Source organism: Suricata suricatta, chromosome 10 (assembly GCF_006229205.1).
Source record: "Suricata suricatta isolate VVHF042 chromosome 10, meerkat_22Aug2017_6uvM2_HiC, whole genome shotgun sequence".
In the NCBI taxonomy this organism is placed as follows: Eukaryota; Metazoa; Chordata; class Mammalia; order Carnivora; family Herpestidae; genus Suricata; species Suricata suricatta.
The window spans coordinates 88,281,678-88,300,772 of record NC_043709.1 but is presented as its reverse complement, the minus strand read 5'-3'; the positions used below and the strand labels follow the sequence as shown (position 1 = coordinate 88,300,772).

Genomic DNA, 19,095 nt, shown 5'->3' with positions numbered 1-19,095 from the left:
CACTTTCTGCTGCTCCATTATTAGTGTATACAAATGCAACAAATTTCTATACATTGATTTTGTGTCCTATGACTTTACTGAATTCATTAATTAGTTCTAGTAGTTCTTTGGTGAAGTCTTTAGGGTTTTCTCTATGTGGTATCATGTAATGTACAAATAGAGTTTTACCTCTTCCTTACCAAGTTGGGTCTTTTATTCTTTATGTTGTCTAATTGCTGTGCCTATGACTTCCAGTATAACATTGAATAAAAATGTTGACAGTGGACATCCTTATTTCGTTCCTGACCTTAGGGAAAGAGCTCTCAGTTTTCCCCCATTGAGTACGATGTTGGCTATAAGTTTTCATATAAGGCCTTTATGATGTTGAGGTATGTTCTCTCTAGACCTACTTTGCAGAGGGGTTTTATTATCAATAGATTTTGTACTTTATCAAATGTTTTTACTGCACCTATTGAAATGATTATATGGTTTTTCTTTCTCTTATTAATGTGACATATCATGTTGATTGTTTTGTGAGTATTTAAAAAAATTTTTTTCTGGACTTTTGTTTTTGGAGAGTTTTTTGTTTACTGATTTCATTTCATTTTTGATAATTGGTCTGTTAAAGTTTCTATTTCTTCCTTCTTATTTTTGGTAGTTGATTGTTTCTAGGAGTTTATCCATTTCTTCTAGGTTGTCTAATTTGTTGGCATATGTTTTCATAACCACCTGTTACAACTGTATTTCTGTAGTGTTTGTTTTGTTTTTCTTCTTTCATTAATGATTCTGCTTATTTAGGTTATCTCTATCTCTCCTTGATGAATCTTGCTAGAGGTTTATTAATTTTGCTGATCTTTTCAAAGAACTATCTCCTCATTTCATTAATCTGTTTTATTGCTTTTCTAGTTTGTGTATCATTTATTTCTGTTCTAATCTTTCTTCTTTCCTTCCTTTTGCAGGGCTTGGGTTTTATTTGTCACATTATTAAAGTCACTTTAATATAGTCACATTTACCATATTTAGGCTAAGATAGATCAGGCTCATCTAAGGAAGGCTGCGACAGGATATTAACTCTGGTTTTCAGAGTTAAATTCACACCTGCTGACTATTCCGAGTTCCGTGACAGAGACAGATGAGGAAGATTCATTTGTTTTAATGAACCGTAGTATTCACTACTAATGTGAAGATTAAAAATGGCAATTCCTGAAAAAGAGACTGTGGCTAGATAATGTGACCCATGAATTAGAATAGCTTGGAACAACAATTTATAGATTTTTTTTGGTTGGCACTTTATTCTATACACTTCTTACTTATATCTCTAAAAAGTCTTCCACAGACCTATCAGTTCAATTTTTGACTGGACTGAACTGAAATATTTTTTGCCAAATCTATCAGTTCAATTTCTTGAGCAAAGTAGTATGATAAACCGAATTCATTTATTTCTTAGGTGATTATGAGCTATAAATAAATCTTAGTGCTAACAGAATAAAATTCAATTGCCATTGCAAAACACTGATAAAGAATCATATTTGATGGCAAACCACTATCATAATTATCCTTTAACTTTTAAAAAAAATTTAATATGTATAAATAATTATTAAGGGAATTAATATAAACTCATAAAAGTGAAAGGAATTGATCAATTCATAACACAAATATTAATAAGTTAAAACTATAATCAAGTTATAGTAAAATTAAATTCATTTAATTTTCTTTTTAATTTAATTTTCTTATAACTTGATTATAATTTTAACTTATTAAATCATCTATTCAACAAATACAAAAGAGCAAATACTCTGAGTAAACCAAAGTAGTAGATACCGAGCTATAAGTGGAAAGATTAACATGGTCTAATGATCTAATGGGAAAGAGAAATCTTACATATGTAACATCTATAGAGGTTATCCAGGGCACTGAAAAATTATATCCAGAGGAGATATTTGATGAGTGTATTAAACATATCACTATAATATAAAAAATGGAATACAGGACACAAGAATGGATATAGAAAATGTGGAAGTAGTATCAGAGACAATGCCACATTCCAGGTGAGAAGATAAAAGCTTTAGACCAAGATTGTGGTGGTGTTAGACAGAGAAAAGAAGGAAGAATTTTTTTACAGGAATTGGCAGTTTATTTTATATCAAAGAATAAAAATGAGGGAAGAGTCAAAGATGAAGTTCTGGTTTCTGGTCTGAGCAACCGACTGGATGGTTGAAGTATTTTCCATCACTGAGAACACTGGAATAAGAGCAGATTTTGGGGTGAACTATGATACAAGTTTTAGACTTTCTTTTGGAGGTTAAATAATAAGAATAGTCAAGGCTGGGGTGCCTGTGTGGCTCAGTCAGTTAAGGGTCTGGCTTCGGTTCAGGTCATGATCTCACGGTTCGGTTCATGGATTCGAGCCCCCATCGGGCTCTGTGCTGACAGCTCAGAGCCTGGAGCCGTTTCTGAATCTGTATCTCCCACTCTCTTTGGCCCACCCCTGCTCACGCTGTCTCTCTCTCTCTGTCTCTCAAAAGTAAATAAAAAACATAAAGAAAATTAAAAAAATATAGTCAAGTCTGGAGCCATTGACATAGAAATAGTACTTTAAATCACAGGAAGTGTGAAATGACTTAGAAGGAGAGAATAATTGAGAAGTAAAAAAGCTCTGACAAAGGTCAAGTGGAAAGTGAGTAACAGGTAAAGGAGTCTTTGAGAAAGAATAAACAAAGAAGGACTCAGAGAGTGCAGTATCATAGAGAGTCAAAGTAAGAAAGCAAGAGATTTTAAAATGAGAAGTATGGTGAATGGAATCAAATATTGTAGAGAGATAAAGTAAAATAGAAATTGACAAATGTCAACTAAATTTACTGAGATGAAGTTCATTGTTTAATTTAATGAAAAGTCATTTTGGAGAAGCTGAAAGAAGTTTGCAATTGTTTAAAAAATTTTGGGAAGGGGAAGAAAATCTAGCCAACTCACAAGACAACTAATTATGGAAAGAGGAACAAAGTTAAGACTATGTCTAGGAATGGAATAATTGCTGATCAAAGAGGCGGTTTAGCTAATAAGGGACTTTAACATGCTAACATGCTTATAGATGATTGAATACAGAGGGAGATAATGATCTTCAATAGGAAAAGGAGTTCAAACGGGTTCCCCCTGACTTTCTGATTCATGAAATTCTTGTCATAATTCATTTGGACTTATTTTTTGCTTACAGGAGTTTCACCAATCTAAAGTCAATACTCCCCCAACAGACTTTAATGTTGTGAGAACTGTGGAGTTTTAGATTATTCGTGAATCATTTCATTTACTAAGGAGAAGTTTCAAAATAATTGTTTATATTTGTTCATCATATTTCCTCCTTGCAAGTTCTTTTATTTCTAACTAATCAAAGAATTTTTTGTTTCTTTTTATGATTTTTCTAGGAAAATTTCTATCTTTTTAAATAATATCACCAAGTAGATATCTGGAGCAGAATCAATCCTCTCAGTTACATAAAATTAAAAATGGCATATTGTTGGAAAACAGATCTAAATACCAGTGAATCACATCAAGAGCAGCATGAGCACCAAGAAATTCACTCTGTAAATCAGTCCTTTTCCCCTAGACAAGTCCATCTGGGTTTTGATCAGCTAGTAGATGAGATCAGTAATAAAATTCCATTGTATCAGAGTGAAGTTGAAGAAAACACTGTTTTTGTACCCCGTGCACCGAACTGGGAGTCAAGAAGGCATTCGTTAGAAGAAACACACCAAACATCCCGGAATGAATTAACTTCTAAAAGTTCAGAACTCTCCTGTCACCAAGTTAGGAAAACACCAGTAATCGGTTTTCGGCACTCTATGCTACCAAGTCCTGAAAATACGAACAAAGGAAGCCCTTGGGGAAACCCCATAGGAAGATATCATGTTGCTGATGATTACAGATTAAATCTTTCAGCTTCGTCATCCACTAGTTTGTATAAAATTAATTCACAGAGAGAAGCAGAAAATGAAAATCTTAACTACCATATAGGATTTGAAAGTAGCATTTCTTTTACATATCCATCCTTCTCAACTGACTTCATGCCAAAAGAAGAGAATAAAAGAAGTAGAAATACGAACCTTATGGATTCTCTGATGCTTTCTGAAGGTTCTTTTCCACCCAGGACGTGGGAAAGTACATGGTCAGAGAACACAGAGGTATGTATGTATCACATATGTTGGCCTAAAAAAAATCTGAAAGAATCATTCAATAAGTACTGGATTAATTTGGTAATAAGGGTCATTCACCTTAAATAAGAAAATGTATTGATATTATTTATAAAAAAATAATTTGTTATTCACAAATTCTGTGTTCCTAAATTAATGATTTTTTCTGAAGAAAGAAAAATAAAAATGTTATATTACTTTTAAAGTTCTACTTTCATCAAAATTGAATAAAAAGTTATAGTCCTTACATTTTATTGGATAAAAATATATTAGGAAGTTTTGATGAAAGTACTTTTGATTCTTACTGTGTTATTATGCATACAGAAGAAAACACATACATCTCATTAGACTAATATTTTTGAGTCATACTGTCATAAATTAAAATTATGGTAGGAAAAATGTCCTTTTACCCAGAGACTCTTAAATTATACTCTTGGCAGGCAACTTCTACTGGGATCATTCCAAGAGTAGGAAATTAAGCAATCATTGTGCAATTCATCCTAATGGTTTCATTAGTAGTTCTCCAATCAATTTAGTCACCACAGAGTTTCCTGTATAATATTTGAATATTTCTCTGCTTACACTGAGTCTAGACATAAGTGAAATTGGAAGTAAACAGTAACAAAAAGAAACATTATTGCAGCTACAATTTACGGGGTGAAGCAAAAGGACTCCTCATTTATTCAACAACCATCATATTCTTAAAATATACATGATATACTAGGCATAATGAATGCAAAAGAAAAGACATGACATGATTTCAGAAACAGCATATTGCTCAAATTAACTTCCCAACAAATAATGGCAACAGAGTAAAATAACAGAATGAGTCCACAGGAGAGGAAATACTTAATTCTGTCTGAGGCACTTGAGAGGAGGTAGCAACTCAACTGATCTGAATTAAAAGTCAATGAATTTAGGGTGCCTGGGTGGTTCAGTTGGCTAAGCATACAACTTTGGCTCGGGTCATGATCTCACAGCTCATGAGTTTGAGCCTCGCTTCGGGCACTGTGCTGACAGTTCAGAGCCTGGAGCCTGCTTCTCTGTCTCCATCTCTCTCTGTGCCTCCCCCATTTGTGCTCAGTCTCTCTCTGTCTCTCAGAAATAAATGATTAAAAAAATTAAAAGAATTTCAATTAATTTTAGGGACATCCATTTCTGATCAAGGCAGAATATAACAACTAAACTTCTGATTTCAGATACTGAATGAAAGGCAGTATAGGACATGGTCCTTGAGGCCAACTTAACCAAAGTTTATGATTTTGGTAAACATGGCAGTGTCACACGATCATCCTCACTTCCCCAAAGGGGCACTTTCTTACTAGCAGAGCAGGCCAGTAGAGTCCAATGTGAGCAGCAGTATCACTAAGCTTGAGCAGTCAGAGCCTACAGTTCAAGGACAGAGTGCCAGGGGAGGTAGGCAGTGGGTGGGAGTCAGAAATTTGTATCAGATTTACTATATATTTTTGGCCAAGTGATTGTGCTCAGCACATACAAGTAGAAGTTATGAAGGGCAAAGAAGTTATGTAGTTGTGTAGAAGTTCTACCCTAGCAAGAGAAGGCACTGAACTGAATTGTTCAGGCATTCAATTGAGATTACACAAAGCTATCTCTTAAGCATGTAAAACATACACTCTAGAATGAATGCTGCACCTGCCAAAATAGATACAGTCTAACAAAAAATAACATAAAGGCTAAAGAGACCAAAATGATCTTAACTGCCTGTTAGGGAAAACGGTATACTTTGTAAAAAAGACAACGCAATTTACAATGTGTCATCTATAATGCTGAACATACAGTAAGAGATGCACAGATATGTAAAGAATCAGAGGATTTTGACCCACAATCAAGAAATGACCCAGTCAATACAAAGAGATCCTGACAGTCCAGATGTTGAAATTAATAAATAAAGACTTTAAGGTGGTTATTGAAAGAATGTTGAATTAGATAAAGTAAAAGATGGACATAATGAGTAGACCAATGAAGAATCTCAAGAGGAAGTTAGAAACTACAAAAATACAATGACTACGGACCTTCTAGTACTGAAATATAATATCTGAAATGAAAAAAATCACTGAGTATACTTAAAAACATGTAGAGGATGACAGAGAGGAAGACAGTAAACTTGAAAGAAAAACAAGAAAAATGATCCAAACTAAAGAGAAAATAAAACGATTATATAAAAATAAGCAAGGACTTAAACTTATTGTGACAATGAGGCTGATATATGGACAAGTTTAGAACGCTAACAGGAGAGGAGAGGAAAAATCGGAAAACTAACGAAGAAATAATAGTCTGACCATTTCTTAAATGTAGTAAAATGTCAAATTACAGATCTAAGAAGCTCAACACGTCCCCAACACAGTAAATACCACATGTAAACAAATCATGCTCAAATATCTGAGAACAAAAGTAAAGGAAAATCATAAAAGAGGACAGCGAAGGAAAACAGATTTCACACAGTAGAACAATAATCTGACGTAAAGCGAATTCCTATCAGAAACAATGGAAGCCAGACAACAATGGAATGACATTTTAAAATTACTTTTTTTATTTGTGAAAGAGAGGAGAAAGCAAGAGTGAGTACATGCTGGCAAGTGGAAGAGGGGCAGAGAGAGACAGGGAGAGAGAGAGAATCCCCAGCAGGCTCTGTACTGTTAGCACAGAGCCCCCAACACAGGCTCCATCTCAGGAACCCTAAGATCACAACCTGAGCCCAAATCAGGAGTCTGACACTTAACCCACTGAGCCACCCAGGTGTCCCAACAGTGGAATGACATTTTAAAAGATATATATCCATATGTACACACACACACACACACACACACACATATATATATACACTTATATATTATATATACATATATGTCTATACTTCTGTATCCATTGAGTATACATTTCAAAACTTAAAGTGAAATAAAGATATTATATAAACAAATGTTGAGAGAAATTAGTCAGCTAACATGCACACAAAATTACTAAAGTAAGTGCTCTGGATACAAGGAAAATGACACCAGATGGAATCTAAAAATGAACAAGAACAGTACAAATGGTAAATATATTAGTAAATAAGAAAAACTACATTTAAAATTTGATAGCTGTTTAAAGCAAACCATCAGCATTTTGCTGAGAGTTATTTTATATATATAGGTGAACAATACTTGACAACAATAACATAAAGGATGAAAGGGATAAACATTATTTGCTACTGTGAATTCTTACACTTTAACTGCAGTGGAACAGTATTGACTCTAAGTACACCATGATATGTTAAGGATGCATATAGTCACTTCTAAGTTAGTACAGGCTGTTTAAAAATAATACTGAGAAGAAAAACTAAAAATCCAACAGAAGAATTAAATGAGACAAAAATGTCAAGTAAACCAAAGAAAAGCAGGGAAGGAAAAATAGGAGAATATATTAGAAACAATTAGAAACAAAAAGGAATACGGCAGTCTTAAATCCAATAACATCCATAAATATAATAAATAAATAGACTAAACCTTCTAAGTAAAAGAGAAAAATTGACAAACTAGATAAAAAAAGATTTAACTACTATCTACATCAGAGAAGCTCAAGAGAGGCACAATTAAAATGAAAGTAAATGAAACAAAAAGATTTAACATTTGATCAGCAAACAAAAAAGTTTATTATTAACACCAGAAAAAGTACAGTTCAAGGCAGAGCATTATTAGGCAAAAAAAAGGGCCATTTCTTAATGGCAACAGGGCTCATCAGGAAGATACAATAAATTTAAATGTGTTATGTACCTAATAATAGCTTCAATATATACAAACAAAAATTACTTCTTTTAAAGTTAATCATACACCTACCTTCTGATTGAGCCACTTATGGATTTATTCATAAAAAATAAAACATAGGTCCTTATAAACACTTGTATGTAAAAATTGCTAGTTTTCTTTATAAAAACTATGAACACCCCAAATGCCCATCAACAGGAAGATGGATAAACAAATTATGAAACTGTGAAATATTCGATAGAATATTATTAATTGGCAATAAAGAATGAATGACTGATGTGTGACAACATAGATAAATTTAAAAATATATATCATTTAAATGAAAGAAACCAGATAGAAAGGAGCACATATACTTCATCTATGACATTAGAAATCTGAATAACCTGAACAACAGTAGTTACCAAATAAATGTAATTTGATAGAAGGAGGTGTGGGGGAACTTTCTGAAGTGATGGAAATGTTCTATAATTTTATTATGATATTGATAGCACAGTTGTAGACATTCCTCAAAACTCAAGTTATATATTTAAGTCTCATGCATTTTTTGTATGCATTACCTCACTTAAAAAAAAACCAAATAAATGAATAAATAAGTAACAGAATGAATTGAAGGGATGCAGGACAGGATATCCCAAAATGTGCCAATTTGGCATAAAGTTTACTTCAATTTAAAAGTAATAAATACACAGCAGATGCAGAAAAAATTCTGCTTCCCTCACAACTGCCTGAATTTACTTTGGAAAGAAGAGAAGAGAGCTATCAACAGACTCCCCTTTACTTAAGGAGCTTATCTACAAAAATAAGGCAACCTTTGTTTTCAAACATCTCTTTTCACCTTCTTTTCCTCCCTTTTGTGTTCTGAGACTCCTAACCCTCTCCTTAGCTCAAATAAGCTTCAAGTTGCCTCACTGTCTTTGGAATCTCCCGTGTGGATTTCCTATTCAAACCCACACATGCCTGTTAAATTTGATTTTCTGTTGTTAATCAGTCTCATGTCAATCTGATTCTAAGTCCAGCTCAAAGGGCCTAGGACAGGGGAAGTTCTTTCTTCCCCACAGAATCTTTTTTTTTTAAGTTTATGTATTTATTTTGAGAGAAACAGAGAGAGTACAGGTGAGGGAGAAGCAGAGAGAGAGAGCAGGAATCTCAAGCAGGCTCAGAGCTGTCAGCACCAAGCCCGAAGTGGGGCTTGGACCCACAAATATGTCTGCTCCTGACCTGAGCTGACACCAAGACTTGGACACTCAGGCTCCCCTCTGACAGAATCTTCAAAACAAAATTAAAATTGGAGAATTGTATTAATGTTTTCTCCACATCAAACTATATTAATTTAACAGTTTTTATTTTAAGCTGACAGGTTGTTCCATTCAGCTAGTTGAAGTACGTCAAGGCAGTAATAAGAGTCTGGCCTCCTTCTGCGAAAAAGTAAAAATGTGAGTCTTGCTATTTCATTAAACATTGAAATTACTGTGGCAGCATAAATTTGTCTATTTTATAACATCACTGAACTCAATAATTTTGAATATAAAATGTTAAAACTTTATAATTTTTTAACAATGAAAAATATAAATTCATAAAAATTAGTTCATTGATTCACTTCTGGTATTGCTTTTGTTGGTTTTAGTCAAATGACTTTATTTTCTTGAAAATTCAGTTGAAGTTAAATATTAAATATTTTGTAATTTCAGACTGCTCTTGCTATTTGTTGACAGTTTAGTTTGCAGTGAATTAATTTCTTTTTTTAATGGCATAACTGATTGACTTCTCTGGTTCTGTCCCACATTAGCACAGATTTATCCTTCCTACCTGGGATATACTATTTAGAATAATAAGAATGCCCTGCTTTTAATAACTCAATCTTACCTTGAATGAATTTCCAGAATAATGCACAAATGCATGGATGTTTGTGTTTAGAAGATGTTACAAAAACATCACCGGTCCCTTTTCTGCTAATTTAAAATGAACTTGTATTATAAAGCTAGCCTCCATTTCTTAAGACCAATTTCTTGTTAGCAGTTAAAATTTATATAATGCCATTTCTTCTGTTGCTAAGGTTCCCAAAAGTTTTAAAAAATTCATACATTTACATTTTCCTTCTCTTGATTTTTATTTATTTATAGCTGCTATAAAAATAATAAATATACATATAAATAAACTTGAACTTATTTATCAGCTATAGCAGCTTTCTGCTAAATGATCATTTGTGACTATAGACTGGAATCATTTATTTAAAGATATCAATACTGATTCTTTTAAGAATAAACTACTCACTGTCACAAACTGACAAGCATTGTCAGGAACTTGACACTTTAAATCTAAGATATGATCATTTCTACTAAGCATGAGAAATAGCTCTCTTAATATCACCAGATATCACTCAGTATAAATCCATTGACAAAACACTTATTACTAGTCCTTCCCATCACTCCTTTTTTAACATATGTAATATTCTTTGGTGAAGTCTCCTTGTCGATGTAATAGTGACACAAAATATTTTATGTGCTGGTTTGTCAGTAGCTCATGGTGCATTTTCTGGATTCTTAAATGTAATTTTTCTCAATGGTTCTTTTCCAAGTAACCATGAAAACTAAAACAGACAACCAAGTAATAATAAGCTTTTGAGTAGTGAAAGGAAGATATAGGTTATATTTACACACATTTATCTTGATTTTCAATAATCCCTTTTGATGTATACTCATATATAAAATAAATAAATCTATAGATGCAAAATCATCTTGTACACAAACACACATTGATCCAACAACATTTCTGAAGATCTACTAGGTACTAGGCACTGTCGAAGGTTCTTAATTCAAAATAAGGCCAAATTGATTTTGAAAGCCAGGTTTCCTAAAAGGGTCATAATAGAATGGATTTATGTATCCAATTTAATCTGGTTTTGTCTTATACTTAAATAACCATATCTAAAATGTTATTAATATTCCTGTTATACCTGTTATTCCTTTAAAGGAAAGAGAGTCTCTAATTTGTTGGATTTGGTTTCCTTTTTTGACATGCTTTTAAACCACATCTTTCAAGGAATGTGTGATATTTTTGTAAAAAATACATTAAAATGGCATAGCATATGTAAAGTTTGGGCCACAGTAGATGTTCAGCAAAGTTTTACAACAGAATAGGTCATAAATTTACATTTTAAATTTAATTCCTGAAAAACAGGAGAAACTTAAATCATGTATGCATGGAATAGTATCCTATCATATGGTGAATGCTAAATCATCAAGCTCCTCCACCAGAAGTTGGCGTCTAGACCTTTAGGCCCTGGTGTAACAGATGAGAGAGGCCCAAATATTTGTCCTGAACAATGGGTTTTCAAACTGTAGCTCTGGAACAGCAGCAGTAATGGCTTACTTGGAAAATTGTTAGTAGGGGAAATGAAGATTCCTCCACACATCTATTGAATCAGCAAGTATGAAAATGGGACTTGGGAAATAAGTGATTCTGATATATGCCAGCCCATGCACTTTTTTATTTATCAGACCCCTCAAGAAGGGGATGTTTCTGTGGAATTTAATGGCATAGAGATGAAGCTATCTCAGTGAGCATGGCACTGCTTTAATGCTGTACGAAGAGAATGTAATTCATATTGATACATTACATAGAACGTATGACATACATACTTTACACAGAGCATACAACTTTCTCTTCAGGAGTAGAACTACAAAATTTAGATGTCTGCACAATTAACAAAAAAACGTAATTTCATATTCATTATCAAAGGCATTTTAAATATCTAAGTTGCAAACAATTTTATGTTATATTCTACATGTAGACAACAAAATGAATCAATAGGGATTCAACTATAATAATATATAATGGTAATTATGATACATCACATGGGTATATAGTTATCTTCTATGAAACTCTTTCACATGCCATTTCACTTTTATTCCTTGCAATAAATTTTTGAAGTAAATATAAATATCCCCAATTGTAAAATCAAAGGAACTGATCAAATGACTTGCCTCTGACCATAAAACTACTAAATTGAACCATCAGCATTCAAACTCAAGGCTTTTAGCTCCAAGGATAAACTATATTGCAATTCTCTGACCCATTTGAGCAAAAAGGAATTGTTCAATTTGTGCAAATGACTTCTGGGCTAAACTGCTTATGTAAAATCCAGAGATTTGTGTAAAAACCAAAAATTTAGAGCCTAGAATGGTATTTACCAATGGGACACAAACAAGATAATTTATTTACCAAAACCCTTAAGTCAAAATGAGTGACTTCCAGGTTGAGAAAGTTAGCAAAGACCAATAGGAGGCATTCAGCTTCAAAAGTAATGTCAGCAAAGGAAGTCTTCATGGTTCAGAGTCAATTTTCATGTCTGATAAATGACAATATATTTTTAAAAGCTTCAAATGAGATGCTCATGGGAAAATCTAAAGAACAGTCTTTTATGGTTGTTTTTGTGTAACTGTAATCTTTACCAATCTGGCCTAATTAACAGCACTGTACCACAAATCACCTGCTGAGTGGTTCCACATTTTAAATCTATAGCAAAACTGAGCATGAAGTGTCTTATAATCTTCTCCTAAGTATTTTTTCCCATATATTTTTCAGAATAAGAGAAACATATCATGCAGCGGACATTAATTCGAATTCAGGGAAGATCTGGAGCACTACTACAGCATTTCCTTGTCAGCTTTTTTCTAACACTAAGTTTAATATAAACATCTATATTGATAACTCAACACAGCTACTTCATTTTAAGCCATACGGTAAGCAACTTTGCAAAAAATATATATATAAATCTACATAAAACTGGTATAGACTGCATAGCCTTAAGTCCACAGACTGAAAGCATTAAAAGAAGCATTATTAAATGCTTGTATTTTGCCCTGAAGTGGAGTTAAGAAGAAAACAGCTGGAAACCTTTTGTTAACATTTGTTTAGCTATTGTTTTTAAGAACTCTCTTCAAAGCGCCTGGGTGGCTCAGTAGGTTGAGCGTCAGGCTTCCGCTCAGGTCTTGATCTCAAGATTTGTGGGTTTGAGCCCCGCATAGGGCTCTGTGCTGACAGCTCAGAGCCTGGAGGCTGCTTCAGATTCTGTGTCTCCCTCTCTCTCTGACCCTCCCCTGCTCACGCTGTCCCTCTCTGTCTCTCAAAAATAAATAAAAAACATTTTAAAAAATTATTTACAAAAACTCTCTTCACATAGCTCACCTGAATACACTTTACTTTCTGACTATATAATACCTGATGGCAAGTATAACAAATTTTCAGCATATTAAAAACAAAACTAGGGGCACCTGGGTGGTTCAGTCAGTTAAACACCTGACTTCAGCTCAGGTCATGATCTCACAGTTCTTGAAGTTTGAGCCCCGCATCCAGCTCTGTGTTGACAGCTTGGAACCTGGAGCCTGCTTCAGATTCTGTCTCCTTCTCTCTCTGCCTCTCCCCTGTCTGTCTGTCTGTCTGTCTCTCTCTTAAAAACAAATAAACACAAAAAATTTTTAAAAAACTAAATTTCAAAAAGATTATAAACATATGAATGAAATGAATGAATATATATATGAAAAATTAGACAACTATGTCATTCAAATGTAAATAACAGGCATTGATACATAGTCATATTCTCATTGTAAAGTATAAGAGCCTTATGCATAATGAGCAGATCCTTTGACTCAGTCTCTGGGGGATGGATCCTGGAACCTGGAATCTGCATCTTATCAATCAGATGATTCTTTTTTTTCCCTAGAGTTTTAGAATCTCTTTAAAGTTGTTTAATGTTTTATATACATACATATATATATAATATATTAGGTAATATGTATTGAGTGTGTCTTTAGAGAAAGATAAGGACAAAGAGCATGAGCTGGGGAGAGAGAAAGATGGAGAGAGAGCAAGAATCTCTAGCAGCCTCCACACTCAAAATAGAGCCCAGTGTGGGGCATGATCCCATGACCCTGGTATCATGACCTGAGCCAAAAACCAGAGTCTGACTCTCAACCAACTGAGCCACCCAGGCACCCCAAAGTTTAATATTTCACTATTATAGTCAACTAATTTGCAAAACAATAGTTCTTTAAACATTAGTAGTAGTTTCTACATATGAACTGTTTTTTCATGACAAATAATGATAAAACAAATATTTTCTTTCATGGTTATTAAGATTATTATTACTCTGGGTTTTTTTTTCTTACTCTAGTCAAGATTCTGAGTTAGTGCATACGGCTACAAATATAGCAATGCTATGTTGGAATATTTAGTTAGGACCATCTGGTTTGAAACTAACAAAAACCAACTTCTGCTTCCTTGAGAAGAAAGAAAAACTCTGAAAGAATATAGGGATATCTTACAGAATTTAAGAGTAAGAACTCAGCAGATTCAGGAATGTATTAAAGGCTCAGATGAACCAGCAGTCCAAAATTCCTATATGCATCTCAATGCATCTCTTCTGTATAATTGCTTCTCATGTTTTCCTTGTTTTCTGCTGATTCATTTCCCTTGCTTTTCCAGAACATATGGAAAGCCAAGTTCTCAAGCTTAAATGCTATTTGGCCAGCTATCTACAGAAAATTCAAACTCTCTGCTAGATACAGTTCCAAATTTCTAAAAGCAAGATTCTGATTGCCTGGCCAAAATCAGTGATGTTGAACACTGAGCCAATCACAATCTGATCATCTTGGCCTCAGTTGCTGGAGAAGAGGGAGTAACTGTGAAGTAGGGAGACCACTTCTCTTCTAATTTAGAATATTTAATTTCCAACATTTCTCTCTCTCTGCATGTTCTCTTGTTGAATTTGGCAAGTCGGAGGCCATTTCTGTCTTTAAGAGAAGTTTCAGGAAAGTGATTATGTCATTGTGTTTAGTGTTAGAGAGGTATAGTAGTAAAGAGGATGGCTGTGTTCTCAAGGATATTAAAAGTGTTTATAAGAAGGAGGGAGAGGAGGAGGAGGAAAAGGTGAAGTACAGGAGAAAAAGGAGGAAGAATCAGAGTAGGAGAAAGGACACTTTCATGAAAACGCACAGAGCATATGCCACTGTTGGAAGGAAAACTTTCCCCCTATCCACTTATATTTGAAGGGCGTGAGGGTGGTGGCTGTGACTGAACTGACACTAGACAGATTAAAAGGAAAAAAACAAGGTGACTGACATATGCATGCAGGGATTACTCAATAATGAGTAACCTGCTTAATACCCAAGAGGTAAACATTTATATGCCAATTTAATGTTAAAGTGTGTACATGTGTGTGTGTAGAGGTGTCAGTTAGAGCCTCAGTAGGAAAGTTGGAACCATCTAGTGGATGGGCAGTCTGTCTCCTTCCTGGAATTTATAGGAAGTTCCCTCAGAAGGAAGTTAATGAAAGCTGTATTTTAGGGAGTCTCTTGCTTTAGGCAGACAATAAAAGTTCAGATAAGATTTCAAATGTCTTCACTTTGAAATAATCTTTATGCCAAAACTGTGATCCTCTCACCACTTTATGTGTTTTACTAGTACATACAGATGTGCTCTAAAGAACAAAATAGTGTATCTGAAGAGTATATCAAGAATGACTTCAAAAAAAAGGCATGTTGCAAAAACTTTAGAGGATAATCAAATTTAGATCAATAAAGAGGACAAGATGGATGAGGATAAGGCATTTTTATCCACAAAGAATACTTTCCCCAATAATGAAGAAATAGAATCCGTCTAGCAAAGGAGGTGTTTTGAGCAAAGAATCAATTTATATATCACCGTCTTCAGCTATCACTTCAATGAAGATGATTACTGTGTCCTTATTTCCAAGTACAAAGTCTCTGTAGAGTGTCCTTACTTTCAGATTTAGATGTATAGTCAGAACTGAATTAGGATGCCATTTGTGACATGCAAAGTGTTGGAAGTAGAAGCCAGTTTGCAATAATTAAAGAATGACTGAAAACTGCAAAAGTTATCTACTAAGAAGTTTGGCAGTATTGGGAAGGTTGATAAATACTATCTTAATGGAATGAAATGTATGAGGGGAAATTTTATTGGAAGATTAGACAGAAACAAAAATTGTAAGAAAAAAATCATCTTTACAATATAGAATATTGAGTATATAAAAGAAAGAGTAGGGGTGCCTGGGTGGCTCAGTTGGTTAAGCATCTGACTTTGGTTCAAGTCATGAGCTGTTCAAAGTTGGAGCCCCACATAAGGCTCTGGGCTGATAGTTTAGACCCTGGAGCCCATTTCAGAGTCTGTGTCTCCCCCTCTCCTCTCCTCTCCTCCCCCACTTTCTCTCTCTCTCTCTCAAAAATAAATAAACATTAATTTTTTAATAATAAAAATATGATTGGGGATTAACTGATGGAAATGGAACTCAGGGTAGGATAAATCAGGGATTAAGAAGTACTTATATCTCACAAAATGTGTAAAGAGGTAGAGGAATATGTGTAAAAGACTAGATTTAATGCACAGGGTAGTTAATTAGAGAATCTCAAATGGATCTTAGCCTCTTCAATATGATAGGCAGTATAGTCAACAGATTGAGGACTGCATAAAGTGAAAGAGTACAAGAAATCAGGAAAAGTCTATTAGCTGCCAAACTGAAGGTACAAGTATTAAATCTACTTAAAAGAGACCATAGTACTTGTTCACTTGCAATATGGATGAGAAGTTCAATTCACAGACACTTAATGGTTGACTTCAAGGAGAAAGATGATAATTTCAAGTTTAAATATGCCTAATTTGAAGTAATAATGAAACATTCAGAGAGTAACATGAAACAGATAGTAGGAGATAATTAAATTGAAGCATAGGGGAGAAGTAAGAGTAGAAATTGGATTATGGAGTCTTCCATGCAGAGTGGAAAGATGTAGTGAAATAATGATTTCATGCATGCCCCCTACAGCACAGGGGATGCAGCCTGGAAATGGGAGAGTCAAATTAATTAAAATGAACTGGTATATCTGGAGATATTTTCCTGCCATTATATACTGGCAATCTCCTCCCCTCCTTGTCAACGCTCTCACAGTCATGAATTTGCTGTGGCCATATTTTATTCTAGTTGCAATTACACTATTACAGTCATTATTTTCAAGCAACAGAGTGTTTAAGATATGGTCTCCCATGTCAAAGCATTTCCACAACCCTTAATTCCATGATGATCATTACCATTTGTTTCTCCAGCCATTTCTTAGAAAATACCTTGATCTATCATAAACCCCACATTTTTATGGGCAGCTGAGTGGCTCAGTCAGTTAAGCATCTGACTCTTGATTTCAGCTCAGGTCATGTTCTTGGGATTGTAAGACTGAACCCCGCGTTGGGCTCTGCACTGAGCAGGAGCCTGCCTGGAATTCTCTTTCTCACTCTCTCTCTTTTTCTCTGCTCCTTCCTCTCTCTCCCAAAATAAATAAATAGGTTAAATATTTTTTTTAATTTTTTATGTTTTTTATTTATTTTTGAGAGACAGAGAGAGACAGCACGAGCAGGTGAGGGTCAGAGAGAGGAGATACAGAATCTGAAGATAAGCTCCAGGCTCTGAGCTGGCAGCACAGAGGCGGACGTGGGGCTTGAACCCACGAACCGTGAGATTATGACCTGAGCCAAAGCCAGACACTTAACCGACTGAGCCACCCAGGTGCCCCCCAAAATGTCAAAAACCCACATTTTTCAATCCAATATTATTCTCTTCCCTCCCCCCTTTTTTGTGGCAGGTTCAGCAACATCAATTGCACTACATTTTGTTAGCCAGTTTGTGTTGATAACATTTTTCTCCTAACAAAAAGGTATGGCAGAAAAAGAAGCCACAGCAAAGTAAACAGATAATTGCAAACTAAATACAACTCAGATGAATACAATTGAGTGTTTGCAGGACGCTGTTCAAATTCTGATCAATGGTCATCAATAAAGTCCGTTTTCACTTTCTTCATTGATTGCAACCATGAGTTCACATTCAAAGCATGGAGACATATATATACAATTTTCAACTATTATCATTTATCATTATAAATGAGACCTTTAATATTTCAGAGACAACTATTAATGTACCAAGTTAGTACCGTGCTGGCCACTATGAAATGGCATATGTATATAAGAGCTTAGTGGGGAGATTATGGAATGTAAAGACAAAGGATTTGTATCCTACAGTATGCTTACACCTTGGGCTCCAGAGGTATAGAAAAAAAGCACTTGCTCATTAAAGTTATTATAATGCTGTCCAAGATGAAAACTTGAGTGACTCCTACATGGGAAAGGAAAAACAATAAACTGTGGAGACTTAGAATCATCAAGCGCACAAGCTTTGGAATCTGAGAGATTCAGGGGGCTTTCTGCTTGCCACCATCGCTCACTATATAATGTCCTTTGGCGTCTCCCAAGTCCCTGTGAGCCCCAGAGTAGAATACTTCTTCTGAAGAGCCACGGTCTATTCAGGTTTTAATGAGGAATACAATGCCCGGCTCAGTCAGTAGTATGAAGACAGACTGATAAAGAAAATGCAAACAATATTTTTAAAAGTAGCTCCAAATTTAACAAGACTAATAAATGAGATGCATCTCATTTTAATTCCTCTTGATGGAGCCAGACAGTTACAATACTTCATAATGTGTATATCTTTTTTTGTGTGCTCAAAACCTTTTCCTCAGCCAATATATGAGAAACTCTTATTAACTTTTTATTATTCATCTTTGTTTTAGCCAATTATCTTGTCAAAGACCTAATTGCAGAGATTCTACATTTTTGTAGAGATGACCAGTTATTCCCCAAAGATCATCTTCTAAGTGTATGTGGCTATGAAGAATTTTTACAGAAGTAAGTATCTTATTATAAAGGTAAATTTGATCATTGTTATAACCTATGTTAAGACTTCATTTTTTTTCTTTTAAACATACTTTGTACAAACACTATTCCCTTATAACCAGCACAATTAAATCAATTTTTCCCTTTTTAATGTGAATTCAAAATTTTATGGCTCATAGCAACAGTCTCAGTTTTATTTTATATTCTGTGTAACATGTTTTAAATGACCTGTGACCAGGATGACATTCTCAGGACCTGGAACTTTCAGTTTTGAAACAAAGAAAATTCTGGGCAACACAAGTTACTGTAATAAAGCTTATTAAGACTAATCACGGGGCACTTGGGTGGCTCAGTCAGCTAAGTGGTTAAGCCTCCAACTTCGGCTCAGGTTGTGATCTGGCCGTTCATGAGTTTGAGCCCTGCTTTGGGTTCTGTGCTAACAA

The 19,095-nt window shown here is 34.4% G+C and overlaps 1 protein-coding gene across 2 annotated transcripts in view; it reads left to right on the top strand.

Moving 5' to 3' along the window:
- The first annotated feature begins 3,479 nt into the window (after positions 1 to 3,479).
- PIK3C2G (phosphatidylinositol-4-phosphate 3-kinase catalytic subunit type 2 gamma) overlaps positions 3,480 to 19,095 on the top strand; it is a 326,439-nt gene continuing 310,823 nt past the window's right edge. For both annotated transcript variants that reach the window (XM_029955770.1, XM_029955769.1), the window contains exons 1-4: positions 3,480 to 4,154; positions 9,275 to 9,357; positions 12,509 to 12,666; positions 18,550 to 18,664. In XM_029955770.1, coding sequence (XP_029811630.1) covers positions 3,480 to 4,154; positions 9,275 to 9,357; positions 12,509 to 12,666; positions 18,550 to 18,664 — 1,031 coding nt within the window. The remainder of the gene's footprint in view (positions 4,155 to 9,274; positions 9,358 to 12,508; positions 12,667 to 18,549; positions 18,665 to 19,095) is intronic.